Source organism: Columba livia, chromosome 1 (assembly GCF_036013475.1).
Source record: "Columba livia isolate bColLiv1 breed racing homer chromosome 1, bColLiv1.pat.W.v2, whole genome shotgun sequence".
NCBI lineage: Eukaryota > Metazoa > Chordata > Aves > Columbiformes > Columbidae > Columba > Columba livia.
The window spans coordinates 146,258,582-146,274,353 of NC_088602.1; the positions used below are offsets into that span (position 1 = coordinate 146,258,582).

Here is a 15,772-nt window from a genome sequence, read left to right on the forward strand (position 1 = left end):
GGACTCCCCTGGGGAGGGAGCAGGCTGCCATCCCTGTGTTTGGGGCAGGAGATGATCACCAACCTCCCTCCAGCCATTGCACTGAGCAGTTCAGGTCTAATCACACAGGCTCTGTGTGGCATCCCCCAGTTTCTTTGAGGCTTTGCCCGATGTCTCTGATCCCCTCCTTGATGTTTTCTCAAAAGCATGTTGGTCTTGAAACCCCCCTGCTGTAGCGTGCAATGAGCCTTTACTGCATTAGAAATGCAGCTTGTGGGGCATGCGCTGTGGCTTGGGCGAAGGTATGTGTCACGGAGGTACCTCAAAAGTCGATTGAGACAGGCAATAAGCTCCAAGCAGACTTTATTCTAACCAGAACTGTTTAGCAGAAAACTAACTAGAAATGGGGTTTATCCAAAATTATTCAGCACTCTGACAACATTACAAAACACAGGTTCAGATACTGGTTAGGAGTTCAGTTACTACATGGCAAATTCAAACCCAAGGGGATCAGATCCCAAAACTCTAGAGTGATGATTCAAAATGTGCATCTTCCCACCTCTTACAAAACGAGAACTCTCAAGGGTGCCCAGAAGATTGCTTACCAGATCAGCAAAGTGTCTAAATGTTCTTTAGATGGCCAGTCTAAGGAGGAAAGTCTTCAACTGCAGACCCTCTTCTCCAAGGAAGAACAACTCAATGAGGGTCTCCAGCAGGCTCCATTTATACCCTAGTTGAATCTGAGCTGTGGTCATTACAAGCATGGTCCCAGAGCTGCTCAGACTCTCTGGGCCTGGTCACCTTCCTGGCTGAAGACCCTGTCTATTGACGGAGGGTCCCTGTCTATTGATGGAGCTGGGGAGGTGAATGTGAGGAGTCACCATTCCTGGGGTGGGGGGATGTGACTTGCTGGAACTTTGGCACGGACCAAGGTGCCACAAAGTTGTGTAAGTGAAGACAGGCACACTGGGGCACAAAAGGTACCAAAGAGCCATCAACTACCCTATTGAAAGCTCCAGACCTCATCTAGGTGAGCGCAACTGCCACACAGTTTTTGTTTAGCACAGGGCTGATCTACAAAGCCCTCTGCTTTGCTGGTGGGTTCATTTCACATCCTTGCATGCCATTGCTTAGGTCAGGGCACCAGCCTGCAAACCTGCTGCCCTTGTGTGATCCTGCCAAGAAGAGAGTGAGGGGAAAGTTGTTCTGGCCAAGGGGAAGGGATAGAGCTTGAGGTGTCCTATGTAGGATGGCCCCATGCCTGGAAAGTTGCCTTCTGTCTCCTGCCTTGTCTTGCACTGCTCCCTGTTGGGGAGGAGAGCTCTGCCAGGTAGCAGGGCTGTTGCCTCAGACCTGCTGCTTTTGGGAATTTGTGGGTGTCTGAGTCCCCAGCCGTGCCCTCTGCCAGGTGGTGTGGAGCAGATGAACCAGCAGAAGACTGTGACTCCCAGGGCATACAGATACCAGTCTAGGGAGCTGGTTTGGGTGGCCTTGGCCCACTTACGTGCCCTGCTGTTCTCCCCTGCCAGCCCTGCTCTCTAACGCTGCTCCTGCGCAGCACTCGCCTCCTTCACCAGTTTTCTCTTTGTCTCTATAAGGCAAAATTTCCTGCCCCTTGCTGCATCACTGTCTGTACCCAGAGGGTCAGCAGAGCCGCCCTGACTGCAGAGGCCAGCAGTTCACCTGTACCAGCTGCAGGAGATGGATAAGGATCCACAGGCACAGCTCTGTATAGAGCTGCTTGCTGTCCTCTTAACCACTGACTGAAATTTCCCCTGGCCTGGGGATTAAGATTTTCTGTAACTTTGCCCAAATTAATTACCAAGGGTCTGTGATCCCATTGTTCCCTTCCCACAGCATCTCTAAGAACTTAATTGCAGCCTGATTGCTGGGGCGAGGGGTGGCAGGTTGCCTCTTACAGGTCAGGGAGCTGCACTTTGTTTGAATGGAGAGGTGTATTCCTGACAAACATAAATTATTAACAGGGTTGCAGAGTGAGCTGGCAGCCAAGACTGGCCAAAAAAGGAGAGGTTTCAGTTTTCCTCTTTTAGTTTCAGGAGATGAAACCAGCGGCTCAAGTCTTCAGCCTCAGATAATGTGATGGAAATGTGTGCACGTTGGAAATCCCTAATAAAGTTATTACCTGCATTTGGGGGAAAGCAGGGTTCAGCCTCACTCTTGAGTTCTTCAAGGTGCCCATGCACATGATCCCTACCTTCACTGTCCTTTCCAGACACGGGAACAAAGTCTTCCAGATCCCAGCATCACCCACTGCCTCCTCAGGCTGGAGAGATGTGGGGCATTTTGTTTCTCTAATTTATAAAGGTGCCTGGCTGTTGTCAGGGCGAACCTGCGCTGTGGGACTGTGAGTGTCACCAGTTTAGCACTCCTCTACGTATAGGGGGAGGATTTTCAGAAATGTGCTTGGTTAGCCTGATCATTCTCATTTACCTCTGCAAAAGCCTCTGTTCAGCTCTGAGAGGAGAGAGGTTAGGGCAGCACTGGAGGGGGGCAGCATTTAAAATGCTCCCCCACACTTCATGTATGTGCAGCCTGAGGACTTCTCGCTGGAAGGAGGTGTGAGGGTCATCCGGGAGCACAGCCCCTTGCAGGCAGCACCTGTATAGGTGCTGCACAAAACCAGAGCATTTTGCTAGGGCATCCTTCTGCTACCAAACCTGCCCTAAGAGGAGGCATCCTTAGAGGACCAAAAGACAAAGCTATTGCTGCTCACTTTGTCCCTGCCCACGTCGCCTCTGTGCCTGCTCATGCCGTCAGGTCTCAAGGCTCGGTGGGACAGGTGGTCTTTGTTGCTGACTTGTCCTGATGGGATACCAGCAAGTGCACGGCGCAGCAGAGCCTGCAGCGAAGCCCAGCTGCTGACTGCTGAATGTCACCCAGTCAGGGGAGCTGGGCCAGGCGGGAGGAGGGGCTGCGGCCGCTCCGCAGAGACAGAAGCGTCTTATAAACTCAGGAGTTTCCAGTTGGCAGCACAATGTCGCTTTTCTTCCCTGACTCAGGCCCTCTCTGTGCCCTGTTTATCATCCCCGACACTGTGCATTCCCTGGGCTGCACGCAGCTGATTTGCCTCCGTGCTGCCAAAACCGCCTGGGATTAAATTAGGAAAGACCTCTTTTCTCCATCCTGCTCCGGTTACGCAGTAGGTCATGTCTCCAGTGCTGCAATCCTCCCAGCTTTCCCGCTTGCCCCAGCCTCTGCTGCTGCTTTGCCTTTCTTCCCTAGGGCTCCTTGCTCATCAGGAGCTGCTGGGTGTGTAGTGCCAGCCCCCTGGGCAATTTTGGCATGATAGAGCTTGGGTTAGGAAGACAGGTCCATGCTCTCTGTGTGCCTGATCCTCCTTTACGGTCTGTTTTCATTGGAGGGGCTGGTAATCTAAAATTCCTCACTAGAATGAAGCGGAAATACCAGAGTCTCTTAATATGCAGCCAGGGCTGCGGGTGGGTGTTAATTCAGCACACTCAGAGGAAAAGGTCGGCGCTGGGGCTCTGAGCCCAGGCGCACTCCCGAAACCGTGGAGGCTGCTGTGTCAGCACCGAAGCAGGGGCCTGTCCCAGCCCTGGTCTCCCTGCATTTAGAATCATAGAATCATTTTGGTTGGAAGAGACCCTCAAGATCATAGAGTCCAACCATTTAGTGCCTAACTCTGGCACTAAACCATGTCCCTAGGAACCTCATCTATATGTCTTTTAAACCCCTCCAGGGATGGTGACTCCACCATTTCCCTGGGCAGCCTGTTCCAATGCTTGACAACCCTTTATGTGAAGAAATTTTTCCTAATGTCTAATCTAAGCCTCCCCTGGTGCAGCTTGAGGCCATTTCCTTTTGTCCTATCACTTGCTACTTGGGTTGCTGAGGTTCAGTTCTCCCTTGCCTTGGGCAGTGACCTTGTGCTCAGGAGGGTATCAGCCTGCCCAGACCAGCTCCTAGTGCTCCTGTGCATACTCATGCCATGCTGACGGTGCCCTTGGTTTACGACACGTGCCCATTTTGGCTCTGAGCTGGGTTCTTGCAATGCTACTCTTTCAGCAGGGTGGAGATAAGCAACTGGGAGGTGAAGCTGGGACACAAGGATGAGGCTGAGGGGCTGGAGGTGCCCTCTAAATGGGAAGGCACAAGACTGCTTAATACCAGCTCCCATTGAAAGCCTAGGCTCTTGGCTTCTATTCCTGGTTCTGGCCAAATCAGTCTATCCAAAATTTTCAAAGCAGATGTTTTTAAGGGGAGAAGAGGAATTTACCTTGTTGCTTACCAACTCCTATGTTTCCAGCCCTTTGACAACCGGGGCCAGATAGTTCCAAGCTGGGAAGTCAAACTCAGTAGCCATGTTTTATAAAGTCTACGGACATTCCTCAGGACCTGTGTGCATGAACTGGGAATAATGGTGCTCTTTATCTATTGCTGCAATCTCCAAAAGCCCAAAGGAGGAGATTTTTACTACATTTTCCAGAGGAGACCCAAATAGTAAATGGAGGAATTTCTCAGCTGCCTGCAATGGGCAGCCATGAGTTGAGCTGGAGCGACAGAGGTGATAGGGTTTCAAAACAGCTGCTGTGCTGATGGCTCATGGGGGCCTAAAATTAAAGCCTAGCTCAGTTTTCAGTCCCAGACCAGCACTTTGGGCAGCCAGCACTTATCTGTCAATAATGTTCTTCTTTTCCCTTTCAGAGGAAGCAGAGAGTAAGTTAAGCTGCTGTAAGTTAAGCTGAGGAGAAAGTCTGTTGCTTCAGAAAAGACTCTTGAAGCCACATGCAAGAAATGCTTATTATTTACCAATTAATTATTTCTAATAGCTGTGAGTGTGTGAAAGAGAAGCAATCTCATTAGCTCCTGCCAGAAGCTCCTCTCAGGTGGCTTTGTAAAGACTTTGGAGACAGAGGTGTCAGGTTAGAAATCTCAGGCACCATCTCTTACAGCACTGATGGAACACCTAGTGGGGTGGTGTCTGCCTTATTTTTTTAGTGGGCTGCCTTCTCTCTAATATTGCCAAACTCTGCAGTAAAGTATTTAATTAGAACGGGACAGGTCTGAGTTTCCTCTGCAAACATTTAAGCAAGTCTAGCCACTCTTTTGGGATGTCCCTCCGAAGAGCTGTTTTGGCATTTGGGCTACCCCATGCCAAAGCCTGCCCAGCTCTATTGCAGTCCTGAGTCTCAGGAGCGTCTCTTGGGTCTTTGTGAGGAGGGGACTGCAACACCAGCCTGTCCACAGTGTGGGAGTGTTGTGCTACATTTGATAGAGATCTTAGCATACTGTCTGCAGTGTGCAAGTAATTCTCTAAGAAGAAAAACCAGCATCACTTCTGGACAGCAGCAAACTGCCCTAAGACTCAGTTTCTGGCAGTGACTCGCTGTGAGAGCCCAGCCTGTTCACCTCATTTCATGTTCCACAAGCAACAGCAATTGACATTACTTGATTTGGCTGAGAAAAGTAGTGTAAGACCCTTGGGTGTGAACCTGGATTTGGCCAAGGGGCATGGAATTGCCCAGAAATTAAGTTCCAGTGCAGTGTTTGTCATGCTTGCAGTGATTTATTTGTATCACAAGTCCTTGCAGAGTCACACGTTTCTCTTTTCTGCATCCATCGCCCCAAGCCCTCTGTGTAGCTCCTCTCTGATTTTGTGCAGCGTTACTCTGGGGAATTGCATTCACTTTTTCTCACTGATTTTCCTCTTGCCTGATGGGCAGAATCCAGGCTGGGGCGTGTCAGCAGAGGAGGAAAGGAGAGGAGATAGTGATGGGAGACGATATGGGCTTGCAGACATCAGTCAAGCCCTGGCAGTGCAGAGACCAGTGAGAGCAGGCTGGTAAGAGGCCACTCAAGAACAGCAGTGGTTGTGAATGTGTTTTCCCTGGCACACAGAGATGGTTTTCACGTGTATGACTAAAGCCCACAGCTTGCAAGGAGCATTGCTGCCTAAGCTGGTGCTAGGCCAAGTCTTTTCCAAGTCTTTCCTTCAAGCCATGGTTCATTACAAAACAAAACCCCAACCCACTGTCCTGGGAAAAATAACATGGAGAAGTGGTTTCTCTGCCAGGAGTGCATGGAGGGGTTGGGCACTCCTCCACCGTGCTGCTTCAGCTCTGCTGGAGACACTCTGGTGAAAACTAAGAATTTGCTGCCATCTGTAGACATGGGGGTGCTGCTCAGGCAGTTTCCTCAGTCCTTATATAGGCAGGACAGCTGCGGCAAAGCCTTCCCAGTCCCAAGGCAACCTATTCCTTTGTTCAGCATTTCCCTATCTAAGGTAACTTCTGCAGTCTCCAACTTATTTATTCTCTGCTGTTGGATGCTGGTCCTGTGAGGAGGGTTTCAGCATCTAGCTGCACTGGTTGCAGACAGAGAGCTTGGACTTTGTGGGGGACAGCCAGCTCCTCCTTTCTGAATGGCTCTGGCAGAAAGAGTCTGTCCCTCAAGGAACATATCGTTGAAAACCCACAGCTCCCAGCAAAGCTGTGATGGAGGTCCCCATTGGGCACTGACAGCCTGTCCTGGCGGGGCTGGCTGGGTAGCAGGGACAGCCACCCAGACCCACACTGCACACCCGGGAGGAGACCCCAGCTCCCTTCAGTGTGCCCTGGCAGCCAAGAGGGCCACCTGTGTCCTGGGTGCATCCAGCACAGCATTGCCAGCCAGGTGAGGAAGGTGACTGTCCCGCTCTGCTCTGCACTGGTGCGGCCTCACCTGGAGCATGGAGTGCAGGTCTGGGTGCCACAGGATAAAAAGGATATTAAGCTACCAGAGAGTGTCCAGAGGAGGGCTGTGAAGTTGCTGAAGGTTTTGGAGAGGAAGCCATATGAGGAGTGGCTAAAATCACTGAGCTTGTTCAGCCTGGAGGAGACTGAGGGGAGACCTCATGGGGCTACAGCTTCCTCACAAGGGGAGGAGGAGGGGCGAGCACTGATCTTCTCTCTCTGGTGACAGAACCCGAGGAAATGGCAGGAAGATGTGCCAGGGGAGGTTTAGGTTGGACATGAGGAAAAGGTTCTTCCCCCAGAGGGTGGTGGAGCACTGGAACAGGCTCCCCAGGGAGGTGTCACGGCCCCAAGCCTGACAGTGTTCAAGAAGAGACTGGACAAGCCCTTAGACACATGGTGTGAACTGTCGGGTTGTCATATGAAGGGACAGTAGTTGGACTCCATGATCCTTTTGGGTCCCTTCCAACTCAGGACATTCTATGATTCTGTGTCTCTGGGGTCTGGACCCATATCTCCTGTAAACCAGCCTGTTGCAGCAGCAGCATCTTCCTCTTCTCTCACAAGCACTCCAGTACTGGTGGGGCAGGCTGAGGTTGGGAGAACAGGAGAGGGATGCAACAATTCATTGTGCCCCACTTCTGCCCCCCAGTTCCAGGGCCAGGCCAATCTGCATGTGTTTGAGGACTGGTGCGGCAGCTCCACTGATCAGCTCCGGAAAAACCTCCACTTCCCCCTCTTCCCCCACGTGAGTAAAACTGGGACACCCTCTGTCCCACACTTCCCAGTTCTGCTTCCCAGCTGGATCACCCCTGCTCTTTTCACCTCCTGTCCTTGTCCCTCTCTATCACCTCCTCTGTCTCCCTGCTGAGGGAGCAGGAAGCTTTCACAAAGGTTCAATGGTGGCAGCTCTTCCGCTGCATGGGGGAGGCTTATTTTACCCGCTCTGCCCTGTGAGGCCTCAGACACAGGCTGAAGGAACCCTGTATTTGGTGCTCTCCATCCAAGTGGCTGGTGAATGTCACATTCCGTTCCCACCATCTCACCCATGTGGCTCTCCTCCCCACAGTAGCACTTGCTCCAGTTCATCTCTCATCTGGGCTGCTCTTTCCTGTTGCCTCCATCACACACTGTGCTCCATCCTCCTTCCAGAACAAGCCTCATGTTTCCCTCTGCCCACCTGTCCCAGGATTTCTGCATCCTTCCTGCATCCTGTCACATCTAATTATTTTTATTATTATTTTCTTCTTCCACTTCAGACGCGAACTACACTGAAGAAGCTGGCTGTGTCCCCAAAATGGACCAACTATGGTCTCCGGATATTTGGCTACCTCCATCCTTTCACTGATGGTGAGGGCTCCGATGCTGCTGTGCTGCTGCCTCCTGTCGCTTCTCACCTGCCCCTCCCTCACCCCTTCTGCTGAACCACTGGTGCCCTCACTCCATGAAGCCCAGCACCAGGTCCCTCACATGGGCAGCCCAGCTATCTGTGCATGACCGGCCGTGGCATTGGCATGGGTGAAACACATCTGCTTCCCCTGTAGGGTAGAAAGGAAAAGCACAGAAGAAGACAGATGCTAGATTAAAAACAATGCTGTCATGAATGCACAGCCTCGTGGCATGTACGTGGGCACGAACAATCCTTGAGCTTTTCCTCCCTCCCTGGCATACACAAGACTGTACGTGACATCATTTGTGTTCCTGCTCTCCCCGGGTGCATGAGTACCATCTGACAGCAGCTGACATCTGTATCACCCAGCTGCATGCTTCTGCCCAGAGCAGCCTGCTGGCACTCACCCATGTCTCCTGGTCCCCTGGCCCTCAGCCACCATCCCTGTAACCCCAGATAGAACAGTGAGACTGAAACACCTCTGTCTCCCTTTGTGGCTCCATGTGCACGTTCCTCCATCCAAATGCAGCTTCTCACACAAAAATTTGCTCTGGAAACAAAATGGGAGGCAGGGAGGCTTTGCATGGACTTCTTAGCTTTCCAGCTTAGGTGTCAGGTGAAGCCAGTGCAGGATGGATAGTGAACCAGTTGCATCTGTAAAATTTTGTTTTCAATTACAGCAGAGTTAGAATTCACAGAGGTTCAAAGGGATGGGGGTGGTAATATCAAAAAAAAAAGATGTAGTGTCACCAGGAGAAAGCATAATGACAGCATTTTAGAGCACCAGAATCCATTCTGTGCACAAGTCCTTACCCCAGAGCCCTACTTACTCCCTCCATCTCTCGACAGGGGAGTTTCAGTTTGCCATTTCTGCGGATGACAATGCTGAGTTCTGGCTGAGTCCAGATGAAAAGACCTCTGGTCTCCAGCTGCTGGCCAGTGTAGGCAAGGTACAGTGCTTGCTGCATGGCTTCTTCCATCAAGGCTTTGATGTTTCTGTGGGGACAGAGACCTTCCTGTCTTACACACTTCCTTGGACTCCCAAGTCTCTTTTCCTGCCCAGCTACAGACACCACTAACAGAGACGGGTATGACATGACATACCTTAAGCCAGTTACATATTTGCAGTGCTGTTGGGAGCCCCATGTTCATGACTGAGGGACTTAAATCTGTCCACAGGTTGTGGATCTCACAAACAACTTACCAGGAGGAGTAGCTCAATTTTCCCTCTTTATCACTTCAAATGCAGTAACCAGGGAAGAAACTCATATTAACTAGAGTGTTTTCTTTCTCTTCACAGACAGGGAAGGAGTGGACCGCGCCAGGGGAGTTTGGGAAATTTTACAGCCAGCAGTCAAAGATGGTGAGGTGAGTGAGCGGAGCCCCTCGCTCCCAGTCACCTCTGCACATGGCCAGGAAATTACAAGGACAAAGAACTACTCCTCCCTGCCTTACTGCCCTGGAACTGGCCAGGTTTCCCAGATGCCAGAACCCAGCAGGCAAGACAGAAGGGGATTTATTCAAAATTCACTGAGAAGGGTATGGTGTGCTCCAGGTGCACAAGTGAAGCTACCTATCTCACTGTCAGCATCTGGATTTTCTTGGCAGTCCTAACCCTGCTTACCCTGAGAATCAGGTTGTTTCATGGGTGTGGTTGCCTTCCACTCGTTGTCTGCTGACAAACTAAGACATATTCCTTAATGCTCTTGGTGACAGGTACATTTTTCTTCACAGGTTGTCAGCTACAGGCAGGTACTATTTTGAGGTGCTGCACAAGCAGGATGACAGAGGAACAGACCATGTGGAAGTAGCGGTGAGTCCGTGCAAATGGCCGTGCTGTGTATGTGTCCCCACAGAGCTCAGGAATTACATTTGTAATAATTGACCTCCTTTCCCAGGCTCCAGCTCCTCTTTGCATGAGAAATATCTAATCCCTCCCAGAGCCCTTACCTACTTCTATGTGGGATAGCCCTGGCTACATGTCAGGAGTCTTTGCTTGCTTGGGATGGTTCTGCCCTCTCTGATCTCTGTTGCAGCTCTTTGTCTTTTCCTGCTTTGGATGTGTTCTGCGGGATCTCAGCTTATTCCCAGTCTTCTGCTGCTAGGTAAACTCCATCATAGCAAGGAGAAAGAGGAAGCTGTGAGCCCATCTGGTGAAAAAAACATCTTGTGCCTGTTCCTTTTGTTCAGGCTTGGTTAACTCCCTAAGCACTTCATTTTCATGTGTTTCTCTGTTCCAGTGGAGACTGAATGACCCAGAAGCGAAGTTCAAAGTCATTGACTCCCAATACCTCTCCCTTTTTGCTAGTAAGTATCTTCACCACAGGTTTCCCCGAGCACCTCCTCATTCTTCCAAAATGTATCAGGGGTGTTTCACCATGAATCATAGTCTAGGCAAATTCCATGCATACAGATTATTACACGAAAGAAGTGGAGGCAGGGCAGGAGAGGGACCTCAGGACAAGAGGTCCATTATTAAATAACAGGTCATTATTAAATATAGGTGGATTGGAAGTAGGACTGGAACATTATTTCAGGGAAATCTAGAGGCAGTGAGGAAAGGCAGAAAGGAGAATCTACAAGGGTGAGAACTATTCCAGAGGTGAGAGTAACACAGGACCGAGGTTGCCTGCAGAGAGCTAGTGGGAACATGAGGGTTCGCTGGCAGCTGGACGTGACCATGGAGAAGGGGCCACTGCAGCACTTCCAGGGGATTTCACTCTGGGTGCTGGACACAATGGGAAACACCAATGACGTTGGAGGATGCTGCTTCCTTCTATCAGCCTCAAGTCTCTTCAAGTTGCTGCTGGGTTGCAGCAAGCTCATCAGCCCAGTCCCTCCTGTTTTGTAAACTCTTCTTAGCCCATTGAGTGATACCTTTATTAATTAAGGAGCTCCATAGTCCTGTTTACCTTTACCTGGCTTTGTCAGCATCACTTCCCTCTGCCAGCGTTCTCCCTTTCCGTATCTTCCACTGTTACCTTCCAACATCTCTGGGCTTTTTTCCATGTAAACACTTTTGCCCACAGAGGACTCCCTGGTATAATTGAGTTATCTGTTGGCTGTGTCTTGGATTGCAACCTGCTGCTGTATTTTCTGGAACCTGCCATTTGTCCAGGACTAGGCTTTCCATTAAGTCTTCTATCCCCATCTTTTTTCCTTGTGCTTTCTTCGTATTAATTCCCCGTAGAAGGGAAGACTCACATCCCAGAAGATCCCTTCATGGTTGCGCACAGTTCTGCAGTCTCATATTTATCTGGTACCTTCTGCCCATACAGTGTTTCCTTATTCCATATCAGCCTTTGGCTGTATCATGTAATCCCATTCCTTCAGGGTTCTCATGTTCAGGACCCAGAAGTTGCTAACAGCAACCCCAGTGCCCTTGTCAGCATGTTGCCTTTCCCTCCTGGGTATTTATTCAATTCCCCTCATCTCAGAGTAAGATATATAGGAACATTCAGCACCCAAGACAAAACACAACCAATAACCAGTCTTAAATTTAAGCTTCCCTTTGCTCCTGGCTTACTGTGGGTCTCCATTCCCTTGCTGGAGCATAATTCTCCTCAGCCACTGAATGCCTGACCTCAGGGTCCTGCTCCTTTTCCAGCACAGGAGAAAGTTCTGCTCCTCAAGTTTCTCCTCCCTTTCATCTTTTTTATCTCCTTTTAAAATAAATTTAATGCTAATAATTCAGATATGTCCAGTAATTCCTGCCAGCATGGGGCTTCTTCAGCACACCACTGCTAGTGTGTGCAAGGCAGGAGGTCATTTTTATCCATTACTCATCACTGTGTTTGTTTGCTTTCACTGATAGCCACGTTCCTACCCCACAGTGTCTCTATTTCCAGCTTTCTGAGTCAAAGCCTTTCCTTCCCACGGTGTCTTTGCAGCGAAGCTCCTGATCAGCACCATTTAGGCATTGCTACGAGAGAGACAGCATAGCTGTCATGGATTCAATGCTATTTAGAAATGGCTGACACTGAGAAAGGGCATTTTTTTGGGACAAGGAATGAACTAGCCCTTCCTCCCGCTTCCGTTCTCTCTCTGGTTTCTAGATGAGACGCTGTTAAAGATGGATGAGGTTGGGCACATCCCACAGACGTTGGCCAGCCATCCGAGCCGGCCTGCTGACAATGCAGGCAGCAGGGCACACCCCGCTGACATGCTCAAGCCTGATCCCCGGGACACTCTTTACAAAGGTAAGACTTGCAAAGCCATTGAAGGAGGTTGCTGCAGCCTGTCACAGCACGTGCGATAGCACAGCTGAGAAAGATTGTCCCCCTATGCCACTGTTAGCAAGAGCCATGCTTTTTTGTTCTCAGTGCAGAGGAGAAGGGCAGCAAACAATATCAGTCACTGCAGGACACAAAGCACAGACTAAACCCAATTCCTCTTTCTTGTCATCCAACTCAGATGACATCCACGGGCATAATATTTTAGTGTAAGTTCTGTAGAGCAATGTAAAGAGATGAGCTGCACAAGGTAGTTTGCTTTGTGTGTCCATTAGTGGATAAATAGAAACCAGGCACAGAAGTAGCTAAGCTGGTGCATGGATTACAGCAGAGCTTCTCCAGCAACACTTGCCTATGTGTTTCTTCTTCTCAGTGCCTCTGCTCAGCAAGTCTCGTGTGCGCCGAGCCTTACCAGATTGCCAGTACAAGCCCAGCTACCTGGTGAATGGATTCCCTCTGCAGCGCTACCAGGGACTCCAGTTTGTAAGTTTTGCTCCTTGAGCAAATACTTGCCCAGGGGAATGCAAGGAGGAATGAGGGAGACCCCATTAACAGTGGGGCTTCTTCATTGATATGAAGCTCCTTGGCAGATTTGACCATCTGCTGATCAGGTCTGTGCATCCCAATACATGTGAAAGGGCTACAACAAGAAAAGGAAGATGGGCACTATGCACCGCTCACAGGTCTCACTGTGGCACAAGTGTGTGTGTCTTACAGAGCCCCTTGGACCTCAAACCAAAGAGCTGAGCTTGCCTTCACACAGACCCTCACAATGGCTGAAGATTTTTTTCTCCATGGGGCGAACTGTATTCCGTGTGGACTACTAAATCCCCTGACAAGTTTAAAACTAGTCTTCAAGGGGATCTCACGTTTGTGGGGCATGCAGTATAACAGGGATTAATCCCCTACATAGCAGAGCAGACTCTGAGATCTGCCAGGGGCAGGTCACCAGCACAGTTTGCCCTCCCTGGATGCCAGGGCAAGCCTACACTCCCTGGGGCACTTGAATCCTGGGCAGTCCCAGCTCCTTCAGCCTTGCCTGGAGGTCTCCCCAGACAATTTCTGATCCCCTGCATGTCTTCAGGAGGACTTGCCCACCTCTCTCACAGCTAGTTCCCACTCTGTTATAGGACTGAAATGCACAGAGATGGAGGGACAGATGCTAAGAGAGAGAAAAAAGCATACCCCTACACACATGCCAGCACACTTCCTTTTGTTTTCCATGCACACAACCTGCTACTGGGTGACTTGGAGATGCAAATAGTTAGTGAGCAACCCCTGCTCCCTCTCAAAAGGGCTGGTCACCCTACATCCATGTCTGGGTCACCTGGTGACTGATACCTGGTATTTATGAGGGTTTTACTTTATTTTCCTCCTTTTTTTTCCAGGTTCATTTATCCTTTGTTTACCCAAATGATTACAGCCGCCTGAGCCACATGGAGAAAGACAACAAATGTTTCTATCAGGAGAACCCTCATTACTTGGAAAGGTAGGATGCTGCAGATGCAGATTTACTAGCAAGGAGGAAGGAGATGGTTTTAAGGTTGGAATTGGGGTGGAATTTCATATTCATTTCTGTAGGACTCTCTTAATTCTTAAAGATCCCCTAAGTCTTACAAAACATGAAAGCATTTGTAGTTCCTTTCAATAACCTATGCTTCCTTTAAGTGAAAATACATTTAGGTCTCAAGGGAAAACTGCCGCTGCTTTTCTTGCTCTATTAACCCAGAAGCTGGGTCAGAGCATGTTTGTTCCACTACATCAGGGAATGCATTTCCAGCAAACCTAGCCTGCCAGCAGCTGGAGCCTCCTGATGGCTGTCGCTGTGAAAGCCAAACCATGCTCACCACCAGGCATCTCTCCAGGGGAATAAATGCATGTCATTTGTCTTCGCTGGGGTCTGGCTCCCAGCCGTGGCCCTGTGAGGGAGCTGCCACTTCCAAGGTTCCCCCTGTCACAGGCAGACACCTTGTGTGAGGACCTTCCTCCATTCGGGAGGACTTTTTTTGCAGGATAAGGAGAGTCAGTTTTCTGGTGAGATAACTGATGGTGGTCTCCCTGTGCTCAAGATCTTCTTCCTCCCTACAAGACTATTGTGAGGGCTGGAACAACAGATCGTACTGTAGGTTTGGGAGAGGACTCCTGGGACTGGGGTTCATAGTGAAGGGTGGAGAAGGTGGCTGCCATGGGCTGGAAGGTGCCAGCCAGGTTTATTGCTTTGACAGTTCATTTGTATTGTGACAGCATTTGGGAACTGGGAGCCCGTTTTTGCTTGGCATCAAGCATACATGGAGGAAAACAGTCCTGGGAATCCCTTCCGAAGGCTTGAAGCACAAACATAGGAGGACAGCACACAGCACATAGCGTGCTGTGAGAGAGGAGAGAGGAAGATCATTGCAATTACCTGCCTGAGCTGCTTTTGCAGCATGATGACTTGTGTTTGTGAGCACTACATCATAAGTGAGCTTTTAGGGGCAGTTTAAGTGAGGCTAAAGGAGTGTTTCAGGGTACTTATATTGGGATTTCCTCTTGTGCTTATGAGAAAATGTCTGAGAGACTAGGATGATAAGCAAGGAAAGCTGATGTCTTTGACAGTGCAGAGTAAGATTTGATTGCCCAAAGATTTGAAAGATAGGGATGGTGGTAGTCTATGACTTGCTGAGAAAGGGGGATCTAGAGATACTGGGCAGATGTAATCAGAGTAAATGGACCGTCACTTCTATGGCGGTGGCCATAATTAATTTGAGAGGGTAAAGTGACTTTCATCAACTTTGAGTTTTGCCCTTCCCTCTGCAGATTTGGATTCTACAAGTACATGAAAATGGATCGGCCAGAGAAGAGCTTGGACTCTGGAGAAAAGACAGAGCAACCAGGTAGGGTCCCTAATGTCAGAGCCCAGAGGATCCTTTATCTATCACTTTTGTGTGTGATCTTCCAGGATCAGCTGAAAGAAGCTGTTGACTTTCTGAACCAAGCAAGTCACAGCCCTTCCCTGCCATATTGCTGTGGCTGGGTGGAGATTTTTGCTGCCACTTTCCCTTCTCTTAATGGCAGGTTGAGAGGTCACCAAACAATGGGCTGTGGTGGACAACATGTCAACCACCTCTCAGGCCCACAGCTTAGCTGAGGTGCAATTCCAGCAAAAATCTAGGCAGAAGTGACAGAGCCAAAGGTGTGCAGTGTGGCACCCTATGCTCACACCTGCCCTGCAAAGCTATGGCCAGACCGACAGCCAAAGGCAACCCTGCAACAGCCTTTGACAAAGCTGGCTAAGAGGTACTGAGGAGGTTGGTACCAACAAGAGCACAGCTCCTGTATGTGAGAGCATCCCTGTCCGTCTGAGCAGGAGGCACAACACTGAGATGAATTACAGAATAATAAAATCATTTTGATTGAAGAGACCCTTAAGATCATCGAGTCCAACCATAACCTAAATCTGGCACTAAACAATATGCCTA

General features: G+C 49.8%; 1 protein-coding gene across 2 annotated transcripts in view; it reads left to right on the top strand.

Moving 5' to 3' along the window:
* The window catches only part of B4GALNT3 (beta-1,4-N-acetyl-galactosaminyltransferase 3), a 70,613-nt gene that overhangs the window by 43,590 nt on the left and 11,251 nt on the right, over positions 1–15,772 (top strand). The window contains exons 4-13 of one of the 2 annotated variants that reach the window (XM_065035618.1): positions 7,345–7,440; positions 7,952–8,042; positions 8,932–9,032; positions 9,383–9,450; positions 9,817–9,895; positions 10,323–10,389; positions 12,138–12,281; positions 12,688–12,797; positions 13,703–13,803; positions 15,111–15,187. In XM_065035618.1, the coding sequence (XP_064891690.1) occupies positions 7,345–7,440; positions 7,952–8,042; positions 8,932–9,032; positions 9,383–9,450; positions 9,817–9,895; positions 10,323–10,389; positions 12,138–12,281; positions 12,688–12,797; positions 13,703–13,803; positions 15,111–15,187 (934 nt within the window). The remainder of the gene's footprint in view (positions 1–7,344; positions 7,441–7,951; positions 8,043–8,931; positions 9,033–9,382; positions 9,451–9,816; positions 9,896–10,322; positions 10,390–12,137; positions 12,282–12,687; positions 12,798–13,702; positions 13,804–15,110; positions 15,188–15,772) is intronic. The other variant, XM_065035628.1, reaches the window with a different exon arrangement.